General features: G+C 44.9%; 1 protein-coding gene across 1 annotated transcript in view; it reads left to right on the top strand.

The window, feature by feature from the left end:
* The window catches only part of GFOD1 (glucose-fructose oxidoreductase domain containing 1), a 156,657-nt gene extending 140,535 nt beyond the window's left edge, over positions 1-16,122 (top strand). The window contains exon 2 of the mRNA XM_049884002.1: positions 8,457-16,122. Within this exon, the coding sequence (XP_049739959.1) occupies positions 8,457-9,376 (920 nt within the window). The 3' untranslated portion in view covers positions 9,377-16,122. The remainder of the gene's footprint in view (positions 1-8,456) is intronic.
* The last annotated feature ends 1,633 nt before the right edge of the window (positions 16,123-17,755 follow it).

The following is a 17,755-nucleotide window of genomic DNA, read 5'->3' as shown; positions in this document are numbered from 1 at the left end:
TCACATTTTGCCACAGAGGATGTGAACCCCAAACCTAAAGGAGGCGTGTTTTTTTTTTATCGTGCTTAAGTGAAAGTTTACAAACCAAGTCAGCCTCTTATACAAAAACTTATACATACCTTGCTATATATTCCTAGCTGCTCTCCCCCTAATGAGCACATTCCTCCTCCCCACCCTGTATTCCTTGTGTCCATTCAACTGGCTCCTGTCCCCCTCTTCCTTCTCATCTCCCTTCCAGACAGGAGCTGCTCACATAGTCTCATGTGTCTACTTGAGCCAAGAAGCTCACTCCTCACAAGTATCATTATCTATCTTATAGTCCAGTCCAATCCCTGTCTGAAGAGTTGGCTTTGGAAATGGTTCCAATCTTGGGCTAAAAAAGGGTCCCGGGACCATGACCTCCAGGGTCCCTCTAGTCTCAGTCACAGCATTAAACCTGGTCTTTTTATGATAATTTGAGATCTGCAACCCATTGTTCTCCTGCTCCATCAGGGATTCTCTGTGGTGTTCTTGTCAGGGCAGTGATCAGCGATAGCTGGGCACCATCTAGTTCTTCCGGTCTTGGGCTGATACAGACTCTGGTTTATGTGGCCTTTTCTGTCTCTTGGGCTCATCTTTACCATATGTCTCTGGTGTTCTTCATTCTCCTTTGCTCCACGTGGGTTGAAGCCAATTGATGCATCTTAGATGGCCACTTGCTAACATTTAAGACCTCAGATGCCTCTCACCAAAGCAGGGTACAGAATGTTTTCTTGATACATTTGTTATGCCAATTGACCTAGATGTCCCTCCTACTCTGGCCTTCAAAGCATTTGGTTGTATTTCAGGAAACTTTTTTGCCTTTGGTTTAGTCCAGTTGTGTTGACCTCTCCTGTATTGTGTATTGTCTTTCCCTGCACCTGAAATAGTTCTAGTTTACTATCTAATTAGTGAATACCCCTCTCCCTCCCTCCCCACCCTCGTAACCATCAAAGAATTTTTTTTCTGTGTTTAAACTTTTTCTAAAGTTCTTATAATAGTGGTTTCATACAATATTTGTCCTTTTGCAAATGACTAATTTCACTCAGCATAATGCATTCCAGATTCCTCCATGTTATGAAATGTTTCACGAATTCATCATTGTTCTTAATCATTGCATAGTATTCCGTTCTGTGAATATCATAATTTATTTATGCATTCATCCATTGATGGGCACCTTGGTTGCTTCCATCTTTTTGCTATTGTAAACAGTGCTGCAATGGACATTGGTGTGCATATATCTGTTCATATAAAGGCTCTTATTTCTCTAGGATATATTCCAAGGAGTGGGATTGCTGGATCGTATGGTAGTTCTATTTCAAGCTTCTTAAGGAAGTGCCAAATCGATTTCCAAAGTGGTTGTACCATTTTACATTCCCACCAGCAGTGTATAAGTGTTCCAGTCTCTCCACAACCTCTCCAACTTTTATTATTTTGTGGTTTTTGGACTAATGCCAGCCTTGTTGGCGTAAGATGGTATCTCATTGTAGTTTTGATTTGCATTTCTCTAACGGCTAACGATTGTGAGCATTTCCTCATGTATCTGTTAGCTGCCTAAATGTCTTCTTTGGTGAAGCGCCGGTTCATATCCTTTGCCCATTTTTTAATTGGATTATTTGCCTTTTTGTAGTTGAGTTTTTGCAGTATCATGTAGATTTTAGAGATCAGACACTGATAGGATTGTCATAGCTAAAAACTTTTTCCCAGTCTGTAGGTAATCTTACTCTTTTGGAGAAGTCTGTGGATGAGCCTAGGTGTTTGATTTTTAGGAGCTTCTAGTTATCTAGTTTCTCTTTTGGTGTTTGTACATTGTTAGTAATGTTTTGTACACTGTTTATGCCATGTATTAGGGCTCCTAGCATTGTCTCTATTTTTCTTCCATGACCTTTATCATTTTAGATTTAGGTCTTTAATCCATTTCGAGTTAGTTTTAGCACACAGTATGAGGTATGGGTCTTGTTTTATTTTTTTGCAGATGGATATCCAGTTATGCCAGCACCATTTGTTAAAGAGACTATCTTTTCCCCATTTAACTGACTTTGGACCTTTGTCAAATATCAGCTGCTCATATGTAGATAGATTTATGTCTGGATTCTCAATTCATTCCACTGGTCTATGTGCCTGTTGTTGTACCAGTATCAGGCTGTTTTGACTACTGTGGCTGTATAATAGGTTCTAAAATCAGGTAGAGTAAGGCCTCCCACTTTGTTCTTCTTTTTCAGTAATGCTTTACTTATCTGGGCCCTCTTTAAAGGAGTGTGTTTTGCCTGCTGCTCTGAAAGATATGTAGATGTGGGATAAGAGAGATGGTCCTCCCGTCCTTCTAAAAAGGTTGCCCAATCAGGAGTGAGAAAGCACAAACTGTCTCCTTCAGCTATGCAGAGTGGAGAACCTTTATCAGGTGCCCCATTAGGAATCGCCTCTAGCTGGTTGTGAGTCTGCCTTAGTTTCCTAGTGCTGCTGTAATTAAAAAATACCACAAGGGAGTGACTTGCAAGAACAGAAATTTATTTTCTTGAAGTTCTGGAGGATAAAAGTCCAAATCAGGGTCTCAACTGTGTCAATTCCTTCTGTTGGTCTCTCTCCTACTTTCTGGTGTCCACTGGCAATCGTTGGTGTCCCTTTGCTCATAAACAGGCCCTCATATGACATCTGTCTTCCCCTTGTATGGGTGTTTGCAGCTACTCTAGTCTTTTTATAAGACACCACTCAGAAGTGATTAGATTTTTTTTAACTCTGATATGACCTCATTAACATACCAAAAGAAAAACCTCATTTTCAAATGGGATTGCGTTTACAGGTACAGGGTTAGGACTTTCTCATATCCTTTATGAGGGACACAATTCAGATCATAACAGGGGATTTTTCCTCTCTGACTCTTTCCTCTTCTGTTTCCCTGGTGGAGCCTGCTTACCTTCATATCAGATGAGTGCCAACGCTACGTGTTTAGTGAAGAGAAAGAGGTGTAAGACTTTGTCCCTGCTTATTATTCCTTTCCAGCACAAAATGGAGGTGGGGGGGGCTTTTCTTTAAAGAGCTGGTTTCTGTGCTTTCTCTAGGGGTGATGAGAAAGGCATTCTGCTAAGATAGGTGGAAGTCATGAAGACACCACAGACCTGTGGTGTTCCCTGGAAGGCCAGGCCTCAGATCCCAGGCTGACAGACGGGCAATTTGGAAGGCAGGTGTCTGTCCATTTCCTTCCAGAGAAATCCCAGCAAGTATCCATGACTTTCCTAGATTTGCAGGCGTGTGTCAACCTTGTGCCCAGACAATGCAGGCCCCCTTTACATTGTATGGGATTTCAGGGGTGAAGGGAGGGCTCTGTGCCATGCTAATGCACCACACATACACACACACACAGAAGGTGTGTCATGGCTGGAATTCTACAACTGGAATTTCATTCTTTTCACTTAAACCTTCGATTCTTGTTAAAATGCTGAGAACCTTGGAATTTCAGGCCCTTGGCATTTTGGTAGGGCTGACTTTGGCAGGGAAAAGCTGGGAAAGAGAATCTGAGGCTCTTGGGGGTCCCAGAGTGAGCTTTGCAGAAATACCACCAAGGGGTGGGGTTGAGGGGAAAAATGTCCAGAACAGAGAGAAAACAAACGTTGCTTCACAAATGTGCAATGGTGTCCTAGCTCTACATTTTTGGCTTCTTTTAAAACTGGAAATGTCTTATTTTTAACAATATAAGTCATATTGGCTTTGGGAAGTAATCTTAGAATTCCTGCTGGAGATGCATCTACCTCAGAACCTTAGGAAATCCATGCATGGGCTACAGGAAGTGTTTTATGTATATGTTCAGGTCGTATTTTCTGAAGCTTTCACCAGAGTCGTAAAGTGGTCCTAAGGAATTTGAGCAAGGAAACCTGACAATGCGGCCTCAGCCTCTGAAGCATACAAAGTTCTGGGTGAGCCAAGCTTGGACCAGCTGTGTAGAGCACAGGAACTGGTCCAGGTCATTACTGCTGGGACCTGCCTGCCCACCCTAGACTTTGGAAGACCCTTCTACCATCATTTAGGTCCCTGGGTAGCACAAATTGTACTTGAATACTAATCTAAAGGTTGGCGGTTCGAACCCACACAATAATGCTACGGAAGAAAGACCTGGTGATCTGCTTCCGTAAAGATTATAGCCAAGAAAACCCTATGGAGTAGTTCTACTCTGTCACACATGGGGTCCCCGTGAGCTGGAATCGACTAGACGGCAAGGGGTTTGACTTGGTTTTGGTTTTCTACCATCATTGTAATGGTGAGAGAAAAAAACTAATGTTTTCTTCTGATAATAAAAGTAGATAGTAGCCACTGAGTTGATTAAGCCCCATGGCGACCCCATGTGTGACAGGGTAGAACTGCTCCATAGGGTTTTCTTGGCTGCAATCTTCATGGAAGCAGATCCAGGCTTGTCTTCCAAGGCACCTCTGGGTGGGTTTGAACTGCCAACCTTTCAGTTAGTAGTCGAGCATTTAACAGTTTGTGCCACCCAAGGTTTCCTAATCAGAATTAACCACTGTGAACATTTTGAGGTATTCTCTTATAGGTTTTTTCTTCTTTTTTTTTTTGAAGAGAGTTGAGATCAGAGTATGTCTTTGCAAAGAGCCGTTTTCACTTAACATGGCAACATAATCATCTTGCGTGCCATTAAGAAGCCTTTACAAGCCTCATTTTCAACGGCTGCTCAATATAGTCCATTCTATGGCAGTGCTAGAGTTCACTTACCCATCCTTCTGTTGTTGGACATTTGCATTGTTTCCAGCTTTTTGCTTTAATAAATAATGCAGTGAGAAGCATCCCTGGGCAAGCAGCTTCGCTTGCGTTTCAGATTATTCTTTCTGGTAGGTTCCTAGAAGTCTCTTTTGACTCTGGAAGTTTTCAGAGTTTAGATGTTGCTGAGTCGCATCTGTAAAGACTGGATTTGCAAAAAGACTACAGGCAGAGAGGTGGGGCCAGTGGACAACGTTCAGGGGGTTCCTGCTGAACGTGGAACGCACTGCTAGGTCTCTGGGTATAGGGGAGACTTAAGAAATTAGAAGACCCAGACTTCAACCTTGAGGAACACACAGTATGGGTGTGAAACCACTACTATATGAAGGCATAAAGGAAGTAATGCCTGTATCGCAGAACCTTAGGGGATCCACACATGACTTCAGGATGTGGGTAGAGTTTTGTGTGTTTGTTTGTATTGTGGTTTCTGGAGAGGGGGGAGCTGATAGCTTTCATTAGAATCTTTTCACCTACAGAGCTGCAAAGAATTGTCCATTCCGTGATTATCTGGGGGAGCGTGGTTGTTGTTGGTAGCTGCCGTCAAGTTGGCCCCCGACTCATAGCGGACCCCAAGCACAATGGAACGAAATGACGCATGGTCCTGCACCATGCCCATGATCGGTTGTACATTGGACTGTTGTGATCCATAGGGTTTTCACTGGCTGATTTTCAGAAGTAGATATCCAGGCCTTTCTTCCTAGTTTGTCTTAGTGTGGAAGCTCCACTGAACCTGTTCAGCATCATAGCAACATGCAAGCCTCCACTGACAGCTGAGTGGTGGCTATACATGAGGTGCATTGCCCAGGAATCAAACCTGGTCTCCTGCCTGGAAGGTGAGAATCCTACCACTGAACGACCACTACCCCCGAAGGAATGTGGAGGGGCTGCAAATTTTTTTCTCTACTTTTTCCTCATTATACCTTTTTATTTTATAATTTTTACAATAGAAAAAAGATAAATGTTTTTCATGATATTCATGTGGCCAATAGAGTATAATAAGGAGATGTCGGTCAGGGGTTCAAGTTTTGGGGACCTTGCGGGGGATGTAGGAGAGGCCACAACCTGTACCCAGCAGGTGTGAGGCAGATTTTGGCAGCATTTGTCACGTGTCCCTGCAGTGACCTACCATCGTTTATATAAAAACCTACTCCGGGCAGCATCAGGCAGTGTTGTATGGGTCTAGTGCCTGCAAGATCACATTCTCAGAACGTTAGATTAAGCAGGTGCACAGCACTTCAGGTAATACAAACCAGTGTTTCCTCATCCCACTACCAGAGCCTCAGACCCCGTTGCTGAGTCAAGAGAGCTTCCTGCTGCATGTTCTTAGGCACGGGAGGGCCAATCTGGCTCTACAGGTGTGGAAAAAGCAGAGAGATGTGCCGTGGCTCCAGGCCCTTCACTCAGGGCTAGGATGAGATGTGTACATGGAAATGGACAGCCTGAGTTTGTATTTATTTTTCTCAGTCTGTGCTGAATACTTCTGTTGGTTTTCTGACAGGAAGGTAGCTAGCCACGTGCCAGGCTGCAGCTGGTCCAGGTGTTCCCCGTGGGGCAGCTTCCTACAGATGTGCCCATAGAGCCCTCTCTTAGCGACACTTGTTCCAAGAGTTCACGGATTTTGTCAAGTCAAGTTCCCACAGTCAGGACAACTGGGATAGGTGTGGGCATCTCATCTTCCCGTTTTCCCTGTGTGGGTACTTTCCTGTGGCCGTAGTGGCCAGGTCTCCATTAGAAGGTCTAAGTGCAGAGCACGGCTGAACTACAGAGGTGAACTCAATAGTCCCCAAGGCTTTTCACCTTTATCTGGCTTGCTAACAAAACTGTACGGTTCTTTTCTTCTTTTGAGCTCCAGTTGGCTATTTCTCCCAGGTCCCAGCTGAGTTGTTGTTTTTTTTTTTTTTCTCTCCTGACTCTTGGCTTCTACTAATGAAATCCCTTTCTCATTTCCTGTCACTCTCCCTGCCTTTGATCTTTTGTCTTCTCCAGACCCAGAACCACTGAGCCTCATAAGGGACTCAGAGGCACCTTGCATTTCCCTGTATTTACACAAGGACTGCAGTCCTCACTTGAGTCTAATTCTTATTTGGCTTCAGCTCCAAAAGCAACAAACCCCACCCTGAGGCAGGCACCCTAACCAGCCACTGCCACCCCCTCAGGTGTAGGGAATATCTGCTCTTCCCGTAAAAAGCCTGAAAACGTATTAAACAAACACATCTGTGACCGATGCCAGTCCTAGTCCAGAATGCAAAATAATCAAGCAGGAAAACCCTCAAAATACAATCCTTTGGGGGGAAAAAAAGACAGCTAAAAATTTAGACCTGCAAAAGGCGTCATTAAGAAGTTCTTCCTCATACTCAGACTCACCATGGTTATGATTTGAGCTTATGGCGTAGCGCCTAAGAGCTTGGCTGCTATGGGGCAGTTCTACTGTCCTGTAGGGTTGCTATGAGTCAGAATGGACTTGACAGCAATGGGTATTTTGGTTATGTCAGATACACTCTTCTCCCCTCTGTAAACCACCCACTGCCACCGAGTCGATTCCGATTCATAGCGACCCTCGGGAGATATTTTTAATAATACACTGTAAGTAAAATTATATTTTATATGTAAAATAAAACATTAAATTTTATACATAAAATAATTTTATTAAGATATGTTTACATTATATGTGATAAAACTATATTTTATACTTAAAGTATTTAACATAAATATCTTATATTTTATCATTAATATTTTTAAAATATAAGGTATTTTTAAGACAACACACAATACTGGGAAAAAATATAAGACATTTTACGGGTAAACTATATTTATTTAGAAAATGTTATAAAGTATTTAATGAAACATTTTATATTGGCAAATATTTTAAAATATAGGATATTTCATTATATTACAATAAATATTAATAATTAAATCAATACCAATTTTGAATATTTAAGCTAAGTAGTTTAACACAAATAAATTAATATCGAAATATATAATATTTTATGTAAATAAAATGTATAAAATATATATTATAATGTAATACATGTTGTTAGTTACCATTCAGTTTATTCCCAGTCACACGTGGTGACTTCATATGTGTAGAGTAGAACTGCTTCATAGGGTTTCAAGGCTGTGACCTTTTAGAAGCAGGTTGCCAGGCCTTTCTTCTGAGGTGCCCCTGGGTGGGTTCAAACTGCCAGTTTGAACGGCTAGTATCAGAGCATTTAACCTTCTGCACCATCCAGAAAAAAAAAAAATTTTATCCAGGGATTCCTATATATATACAAAAACCCACTGCCTTCCGATCGATTCCAACTCATAAGGACCCTATAGGACAGCGTAGAACTGCCCCATAGGGTTTCCGAGAAGTGGCTGGTGGATTTGAACTGCCAAGCTTTTAGTTAGCAGCCAAGCTCTTAATCACTGCACTACCAGGGTTCCATGTATATACACACACACGCACATAAATTTATATAATTTAGTTTAAATATATATAACAAAATATTTAATGATGAAGAATATAGAATGTTATTTTATATAAATACGTTTTATAAGTACATTATAAACATTTTAGTATAAACTAGCAGATCTCCTTCCCTTTCCAAGATTTCCTCTCTGGGGGACCCAGCGCCCCCTATCTCCCGCTCCACGTTAGCACCCTGACGTCCTGTTCTTCCTCCTGTCCACAGGCATCGGCAAGAACGTCATCTGCGACCGCACAGCCACGCCGCTGGACGCCTTCCGCATGATGTCGGCCGCCCACTACTACCCCAAGCTCATGAGCATCATGGGCAACGTGCTGCGCTTCCTGCCGGCCTTCGTGCACATGAAGCAGCTCATCGAGGAGGGCTACGTGGGCGAGCTGCTGGTGTGCGAGGTGCAGGTGCACAGCGGCAGCCTGCTGGGCAAGAAGTACAACTGGAGCTGCGACGACCTGATGGGCGGCGGCGGCCTGCACTCGGTGGGCACCTACATCATCGACCTGCTCACCTTCCTCACCGGCCAGAAGGCCATCAAGGTCCACGGGCTACTCAAGACCTTCGTGAAGCAGACCGACCACATCAAGGGCATCCGCCAGATCACCAGCGACGACTTCTGCACCTTCCAGATGGTGCTGGAGGGCGGCGTGTGCTGCACCGTCACCCTGAACTTCAATGTGCCCGGCGAGTTCAAGCAGGACGTGACTGTGGTTGGCTCGGCCGGGCGCCTGCTGGCCATGGGCACCGACCTGTACGGGCAGCGCAACAGCGCCCCAGAGCAGGAGCTGCTGCTGCAGGACGCCACGCCCGTCAGCAACTCCCTGCTGCCGGAGAAGGCCTTCATCGACATCCCTTCGCCCTACCTGCGCGGCACCATCAAGATGATGCAGGCCGTGCGCCAGGCCTTCCAGGATCAGGACGACCGGCGCACGTGGGACGGGCGGCCGCTCACCATGGCCGCCACCTTCGACGACTGCCTGTACGCCCTGTGCGTGGTGGACACCATCAAGAGGTCCAGCCAGACGGGCGAATGGCAGAACATCGCCATCATGACCGAGGAGCCGGAGCTGAGCCCGGCCTACCTGATCAGCGAGGCTATGCGGCGGAGCAGGATGTCCCTCTACTGTTAGCCCAGACTGGGGACCTAGGGGACTTGGGCCTTCTGCAAGGGGCCCGGAGAAGGGGAAAAATAAGGGGGAGAGAATGGCTGTGGGGAATGTGGGAGTGGGAAGCGGAGGGGCAGCGAGTAAACGGCGTCTGGGAAAATGAATAAGACTGCTGGGCTGAGTTAATAGCCTGGGGGTATTCAGGAGGCCTGCGATTCAGTTCAAGAGTTTGGGTCTCTGCCGAGCGTTAGCATAAGGGGGAAAGAGGCTTAGCTGCCTCTGCTGCCTTTTACTATGAGAAACGAGGAGGGCTTGCTTCCCGCCTACCCCAACCAACCCCACACACACCTTGACCTCCTTTGCAAGCCAAATGGTCCTGCAAGGTTAAGGCCGCTGTTATCAGATGGCAAGCTGGGTGATTGCCAGGCGTCCCAGACGCCCCCTGCCAGCAGGATAAGGCACTGTCTTTACATGTCCACACAAACCTATTAGTGTGCGTAGGGGCCGGGTAGTCAGAAAAAGTTCCAGGAAGCCACCTTTTATTCTACTTAGAGTATCTAAAGGAAAAAGCACTTGGTAGCAAAGTGTACAGCTTCCTAGATTGGTTGATCTTCCTGCCAGGAAGCACTAAGGAAGGTCTTCCTGATTGCGTCATTGGCCGTCCCCTGGCAGGAGGTGGGGCGAGGTAGTGTCAGGGATGGCTAGCAGAATGAGCGTCTTCAGCCAAAAACAGCAGGCGCACACGCTACATGGAAACAGATGAGGCAGAGAATAAAATATCCCTTTGAATTTCTCAACAATTGAAAAACTGCACAGAGTCTCCTCTAACAATATTTCCAGTAGAGTGGGACTGAATGTAAGAGCCATTAGCTACTGAAGGGTTGAGGTGGTCCTGCCACGTGGCTCTCAAGGGCAAGGCTAAGGAGATAACTCCAGGCAGAAACCATGCGGGTTCGAGCTCCTCAGCTGCCCTCCTAGCCTGGGAGCCCCTGCGCCTCAGAGCTGCTGTGGGAATTCATTCAGCACGTAGAGGGAGCTTAGCGCTGGGCTCGCTTGGAGCTCTAACGCCCATCTCTCCTACCGATCTGGGCAACGACTTTTAGGAGCTTTGTGGATTTAAAAAGGAGGGCTCCGGCTCTGCTCTATCTAGTTCTCTGCCCCTAAAAAAAATTCGAGACTCTTCCCTAGTTTTCGCCTTTGCTCTCAGGATTCTGACACTCTGGAGATTCTGAATAGGTGTTAAAACAAAAAAAGGAAGAACATAATTTTCAGTGTTTATAAAACAGGGGCTTAGAGCCCCCTGAGGTGCATATTTCATCTAGGGTTGAGAAACCTAATGTTGCAAAAAACATCTTCTCCTTAGTCTATGGTCTCTTGTCCTTTTATCCTTCTGCTTTATGGAGCTTTTATTGGAGTCGGGAACTGCAGGCTTGGAGCAGGCAGTACCATGAGGGCACCAGAGTCACACACACGCTTGGCACGCACACAGACACACCACATACAAGTGTTTTTAAAAACTTAGTATCATCAAGCAACACTAAAATCATTCTTAAAAATTCAGATCTGTTCTTAAAAGAAAGACCAAGTCAAATATATTTTGAAAACAGGGAATCACCCTTTTGTTATCTTTTCTATCTTAATCCTTCAGCCCACACAAGACATTTGTCTAGGTTGGATGTTGAGACTATTGCTTATAAATCCACATAGCTTTTGTTCACAAGCTCTCTGAAGGCAAACAGCTGTCTCTGGCATCCACCCGAGGTTCAGACGTCTTTCCAGACAACTGGAAGTAGAACTAGAAGGGAATTTAAGGAGGCTTAGAGGCTACCCCCAGCCTGAGTAGGCAAAATCTGAAAATGAATAGTACAGTTAGTGGCATCTGTTATTCCCCCCTCCAAGGTCAACATGCTGTAAAGCCCAGGCTACTGGGGAGTGGGGGGGTGGGGGTTATGGGTGTGTGCGAACACCAGGGGAAATGATGGTCATTTTCTAGGGCAGAGGGTGAAGAGTTGTCTTTCTGGGAAGAATCACCTTATTTCCCAGGACCTTACTGAAGCACAGTCAGCTGGGACTCTTGTTGGTCCATTGTCATCTCTGGTCTACAGCCGTCCAGCTTTTTGCAGCTATCGGGTGAAAGCTGGAGCTAGAACAGAAGTCTCCAGTAATGGTTTTAGCAGAAGGCCAGTCATGCCCTCTTTCAGTCCCTGTTCTCCCTCTTCTCTGGATAGGCAGTTTTGTGAAAACTGAATGCAAAGTTTTTTGCGGGGACCTATTTTTTTTTTTAGCATGAAAAGCTGTGATTAAGGATGGAGAGAAAGGAAACTTCAGCGACTCTGTGGTCTCATTTTTCTAAGTTGTTTTCAATCTAAGTAAGGATGTTCCTGGGGTTTTAGTTCTATGTTTCTGTACTTATCCCTAAGACTTGGGAGTTTTTTTTTTTTTTTTTCCTCAAAGCCTTCTGAGCTCTGTGATAAATATTCAATGTCATAACAGAAATTCTCATTTGAGACTGGGGCATTGAAAAAATACATATTCTTTAAAAAAAAACAGCATGGGAAAATATTTTAGGAAGAGTACTCAAATTGTATCTACTGAAATGCATGTAGCAGTTAGATGCAGAAATGGAAGGGAGAAAAACCTAGATGGTTAATTTTCTATATATATATAAATGACAGCAATGGCTTCGAGACACTTCAGTGCCCCTCCTGCCCCTGACCTACCACATACAGACTGTGTTGATTAGAGGCAGCAATTTGAAGCTGATGTCTCAAGCTTTTAACAATATCCTGCAGCGGGACTTTGTTTCAGTCCAGCACCCCTAATAATACCCTCAAGGGTCTGGGCACCATCAGCTGACTTTGACCTAGGACTAAGCCCCACAATAATCAAGCCCCTTTCTGCTTTATTTAATGTGTTTCAAGAGCCTCAGGTACCTGAAGCACAACTTTAGTGTCTTACCATTTAACACCCACTGGATTGGTCCCATCAGTGTGTGGATGCCTCTGGTACTGGAAATTTTGCCTGATGCCCCTGGTTGCCTCTGTAGTGTATCAAGTTCCGAGAGACAGCGTGGGTCAGGGGTCCTTAACTAGCATCCATCCACAAGTTTTTGGGGATGTCCTGAGCTTATTTGGATCATTTGGAGTTGGTGTGCCTTCTTCTGAAGGAGACAGTCCATTAACCTCTGTCAGTCTCTCAATGGGAGAGGCATTACGGAGTACCATAGATACTCCTTAGCCTGCCAGGCAGCAAATACCTGTATGTCAGGTGTACCTCTACTCTCTAGAGACTGTCTTGGCTGGCTCCAACTCAGGATGAATTTCTCCCAGACCCTTTCGCCATCTGCAGAGAGCAATGCCAAGTACCCTCAGTTCACCAACGCTGAAAAGAACTAACGTGTTGATCATCCACTGTGTGCAAGGTATTTAAGTACATTACCTCATTTAATCCATAAATCATCCTATAATGTTAGATACTGTTATTCTCCCTTTACAGAGGAGAATATGGAGGCTCTGAGAAGAAGAGTAACTTGCCCGAAGTCAAACAACTAGTAAACAGCACAAGTAGAGTCAACCGAATCCAAAACCTTTCTTCTCCAAACCGTGTGGGCTCCCAAGAAGAAGGGACTGTGTCTAGGCTGTTCTTCCCAGGTAGGAAAGCCCTCCTTGTCCAACACTGGAGCAACTGTGGTAAGAGCTGAATGGTACCTGCTGCTCCACTCAACTGCTGTAAATGCCCTCCTGCTGAGCAGGATGCAACATTTGGTGTTCTGCCAGAACGTTAGTTATAAAGCTGCAAATAGAAGTAGTCGATTTTTCTCCCCCTTCGAAAATGGACATATCACTCAGCTTCTTTTAAAATGGACTTACTAAGGTGGTTTTGATTGTAGGTGAGGCAGCAAACCTCAGCGTTGGGGAGTTTCAATTGGCCGACCGTTATAGATGGCCCTTGATTTTGCTCTCTGCCACCTGAGCGTGATGTAGGAAAATGTCTCTTTTCAGGGAGTGGGGCTTTTAAAGTTCATCTGTGTGTGACGCCGGGTTTGAGCTGTGCTTTGCATTCGTAGCTTTACACTCTCTTTCTTCATCTTGTCTCACAGCCGCAGCTATTGAATTTGACTGCTGGTCACAAGTTGGGTTTCTGATCTGGTCTCTTTTATTCTCTTGGGTATAGGGGAACATTAAGTATTGCTAATGATATCCTGGGGAGAAAGTAAATCCAGGTGCCTCTGAAGAGACTTCAGAGTCCAATATATTCATTTGTTTTATATTATTTGCTTTACATCCCAGAGAGGTTACACGACGGCCAAAGTCATACCGCATCTTTAGAGGCAGAGCCAGGACTGGGAGCCCGGTTTTCTGAGTCCACCAACCACCCTGCCTCATATGGCACCTTTAGAGCTCTCAGGTGGGGAGTGGGGGGCCCAGGGAGGGGAAATGACTTGTCTGAGGTCACGTGGCTTGTTGGTGGAGGAGTTGGAACTGGAACTCAGACCTGCATCAGACTGTATTCCCTGAGCTGTTGCAGGTAAATCGGGTTTTTTGAAAGAAAATATATACTGAATGCACCCAGAGAACTAGCTATTCAAAAATGTCCATTGTGATTTTAATGTGAACAGCTATCTCTAATTTGTCCTTTACTTGGCAAGGATGGGGTGCAAATCCAGATTTTCTCCTTTGGTATTTTGTAAGGTCAGTTCTACTTCTATTCCCCCAACAAAGATCAAGGCCCCGACTAGCTCAGGGCTCCTGACCACCACCCACTGCCTACTTCTTCCGTCCATCAAAACCATGGAGTTTAGAGGGCAGAGGCCATGACATTAGGGACCATATTTAAAAAGAGTCGACTAGCAGAACCCCCCATCTCCTTTCCCTTTTGGGGGAGGGAGGGAATGGGCAGTGAAAGGACAGCTGTGCGGTCTGCAGCGTGCCCTCCCAGGGAATGCCACAGCCCTTACCAGCAGTGGGAGGTCCACCCAGCAAGGTCCACCTGGGCAGTGCCAGGAAATGAAGTAGATGTTCCAATTTCAGGTCCCAGTCCAGGCTGAATGGGGCTTCCAGGACTTCTCACCAGAGGAATCAAGAACTCCTGTGCTTCTTTAAAAGGCGATGGGTTCATGGTCCCATTGGAGTCTGGAGGTGATGCCCGCATCGCGTCTGAGTAACCCCATCATTTAGGAGTGGGCGGCAGTAGCTGACTGACCTTCCTTCCCACGACAGGGTCCCCATTTGCTGGAGCCCTGGAAAGGGCCAACCCAGCCTCTGGCTCCAGTTGCCTCCTGGTCAGGCTACTCAGTGTTGCACTACTGAATACTCTTGAATCTGACACACTGTTTCCTTTTCTGTTTTCACCAGCAGTGAGTAGAATAATAAAAAGAACAGGTTAGATGCAATGGCTTTATATTTAGTGGGGTGATCAAAGGCTTGCCTGGGCAGGTGTAGGCAGGCCTACAAAATAACCCTGGTATCACAATGTAGCCGTCTCTCTCATTCCCTGTCCTCTCCAGCCACACCAGGGCTAAGTTGTTGAATGAGCCCCTTGGTTTCTTTTTATCAATGAGATGACTTATTTGTGATTCTGAGTCTAATCCCAGGGTAAGAAACAAAAGCAAGTGACCTGACCAGGTCCTTAACCCCCCTACTTCTCTTTCAGGCATCCAAATGCAGTCAGTAATCCGCCCTGTGCCTTGCCCAGGGGAGAGAGTAGTTTCTGGCAATGACGGCTTCCTGTTTGCTGCCTGGTGCTTTTACATTTGTGTTTGTTTTTTTTATAACCAAAATTGCATTTGTTTGGTTGCTTGTCATTGTCAAGTATGTATTTATTGTGTTTTACAAACATGAGTATATATATGTATAAAACCAAACATATATAAAAAGTCAAGGCATGTATACTAGATATTTTAAAGAGTTATTTATCAAGGGACAAAAGATGTGTGTTATACGTAAACAGAGTCTATATTTTATATATAATGTAGATAGCAAAAAAAAAGCTTATAAATTATAGAAGGTTTTGGGTTTTTATTATTATTAAAGCAAAAAAATTTACAAAAGGACAATGAATGCAACTGTTCTTAGTGTTTTAAAGGCCAAACTACTGTGGGAGGAGGCCTTTCCTCCTGGCCCCAGTGGTCCTGCGTCTGCACTCTGCTCCAGGAAGATGATGGTCATTGTTACCTCCGTGACGCTCAGGGGGAGCTGGTTCCTGTCATGGGCCGGCTGGTGTGGGCCGCCTCAGATGCAGTTTTCTGCTGTTCTCCGCAACTTGCATTAGTGGGATAAAGGAATGAAAGTGGCAAATAAAGATTTAAAAGAAGACCACAGTTCCAGCTGATTTCCTGTTTTTTAGATCCAGGTGCTCTAATTCATGCCTTAGATACCTGCCTAGTTGGTGCAGTGGGAATGATGGTGGTGAATCGGGTGTGTGTGTGTGGGGTGTGTGTGTGTTGGTGTTGGCGGAAGGTGTTCCTGTGTCAGCACCTATGAAGCTGAGCAGTGGGAATCAGCTGAACTTCCTCTTTTGACTGTAGATTCATCGAATTATAGAACCGGAGGCATTTTAGAGGACTCTGGTTCAAACTCTCATTTGGGAGATGTACTTAAGGCTACTTAGGAGGAGTGTGTGCACACACAAGAGTGTGTGTGTGTGTGTGTGTGTGTGTGTGAAGAAGATGACAACATAGATTTTAGACTGGGGGAGCAAATTTTGGAGTTCTCTATTATTTTAACATCTTAACCTAATAGCGGGGGTGCTGGTGGTTCAGTAGTAGAATTCTCCCCTTCTATGCATGAGACCTGGGTTCAACCCCTGGCCACTGCACCTCATGCACTGCCACCATGGTTCCTCAGTGAAGGTTTGTGTGTTGCTGTGATACTAAACAGATTTCAGTGGACCAAGACAGACTAGGAAGAAAGGCCTGGTGATCTACGTCTGGAAATCAGCCAGTGAAAACTCTGTGGATCGCAATGGTCTGATCCCACTGTGCATGGGGTCACTAAGAGTCTGGGGTCAACTCAATGGATGCTAACAACAAAAATCACATAGCCAGTGTAATTGCTGTCAATAAGTTGTATACCTGTAAAAAGTTCAATTGGCAAAAGTTATGTAATAGATATATTTACAACAGTGACCAAAAAAAAAAAAAAAAACAAGTTGCTGAGGCTGCTTATGTACAACCACCTCATGAGATTTGGTTCCTTGATTTGGAGGTTTAGGGTCATGGTTTCATGGGACATCCTAGTTAATTGGCCTAATAATATGTTTAGTGTTTCTGTTCTACCTCCTAGTTCACTGCGTAATGCCTGGGGTCTTAAAAGCTGGCAAGAGGCCATCCAAGTTGCAACAAACGGCCTTTATCCACCTGGAGCAACAGAGGAAAAAGGAGTCAGGGATAGGAGGAGGAAATGGAATGTGTGGCTAATTGCTGCTATGAACAACTGTCTCCTTTGCCAGGAGACCAGAAGAACTGGATGGTGCCCAGGTACCATTAGTGAACATTTTGATCAACGATTCTATAGAAGAAATCTGATGAAAAGCGGGAAAACGCAAAACGGAATTTCAAATTATCATGAAATCTAGACTTCTGGATCTATGGAGATGGGACAATCCCCCCCACCCCAAACTATTGCCCTGATATAATCTTTAAACCTAAAACCAAAAATATCCCCATGGTCTTGGGGAACATCTAGCTCAATTGGCACAACATAATTTACAAAGAAAATAGTCTACATTCTACTTTGGTGAGTAGTGTCTGAGGTCTTAAAAGCCTGTGAGTGGCCATCTAAGATACTCCATTGGTCTCACGCCATCTGGAGCAAGGGAGAACGAAGAAAACCAAAGACACAAGGAAAAGATTAGTCCAAAGGACTAATGTACCACATTCTACCACGGCCTCCACCAGACTGAGTCCAGCACAACTAGATGGTGCCTGGCTACCACCACTGACTGCTCTGACAGGGATCACAATAGAGGGTCCTGGACAGAGCTGGAGAAAAATGTAGAGCAAGATTCTAACACACACACACACACACACACACGACCAGATTTACTGGTCTGACAGAGACTGGAGAAACCCCAAGAGTATGGCCCCTGGACAAGCTTATAGCTTGGTAATAAAATCACTCCTGAGGTTCACCCTTCAGCCAAAGATTGGACAGGCCCATAAAAAAAAAATGAGACTAAATGGACACACCAGCCCAGGCGCAAGGACTAGAAGCCAGGAGGGGACAGGAAAGCTGGTAATGGGGAACCTAAAGTCGAGAAGGGGAGAGTGTTGACGTGTCGTGGGGTTGGTAACCAATATCACAAAACAATGTGTGTATTTTTTAATGAGAAACTAGTTTGTTCTGCAAACCTTCATCTGAAGTATAATTTAAAAAATATATATATATATGTATCCCTGTTAAG

This window comes from Elephas maximus, chromosome 1 (assembly GCF_024166365.1).
Source record: "Elephas maximus indicus isolate mEleMax1 chromosome 1, mEleMax1 primary haplotype, whole genome shotgun sequence".
Classification (NCBI taxonomy): domain Eukaryota; kingdom Metazoa; phylum Chordata; class Mammalia; order Proboscidea; family Elephantidae; genus Elephas; species Elephas maximus.
This window is presented reverse-complemented; position numbering and strand designations above follow the sequence as displayed.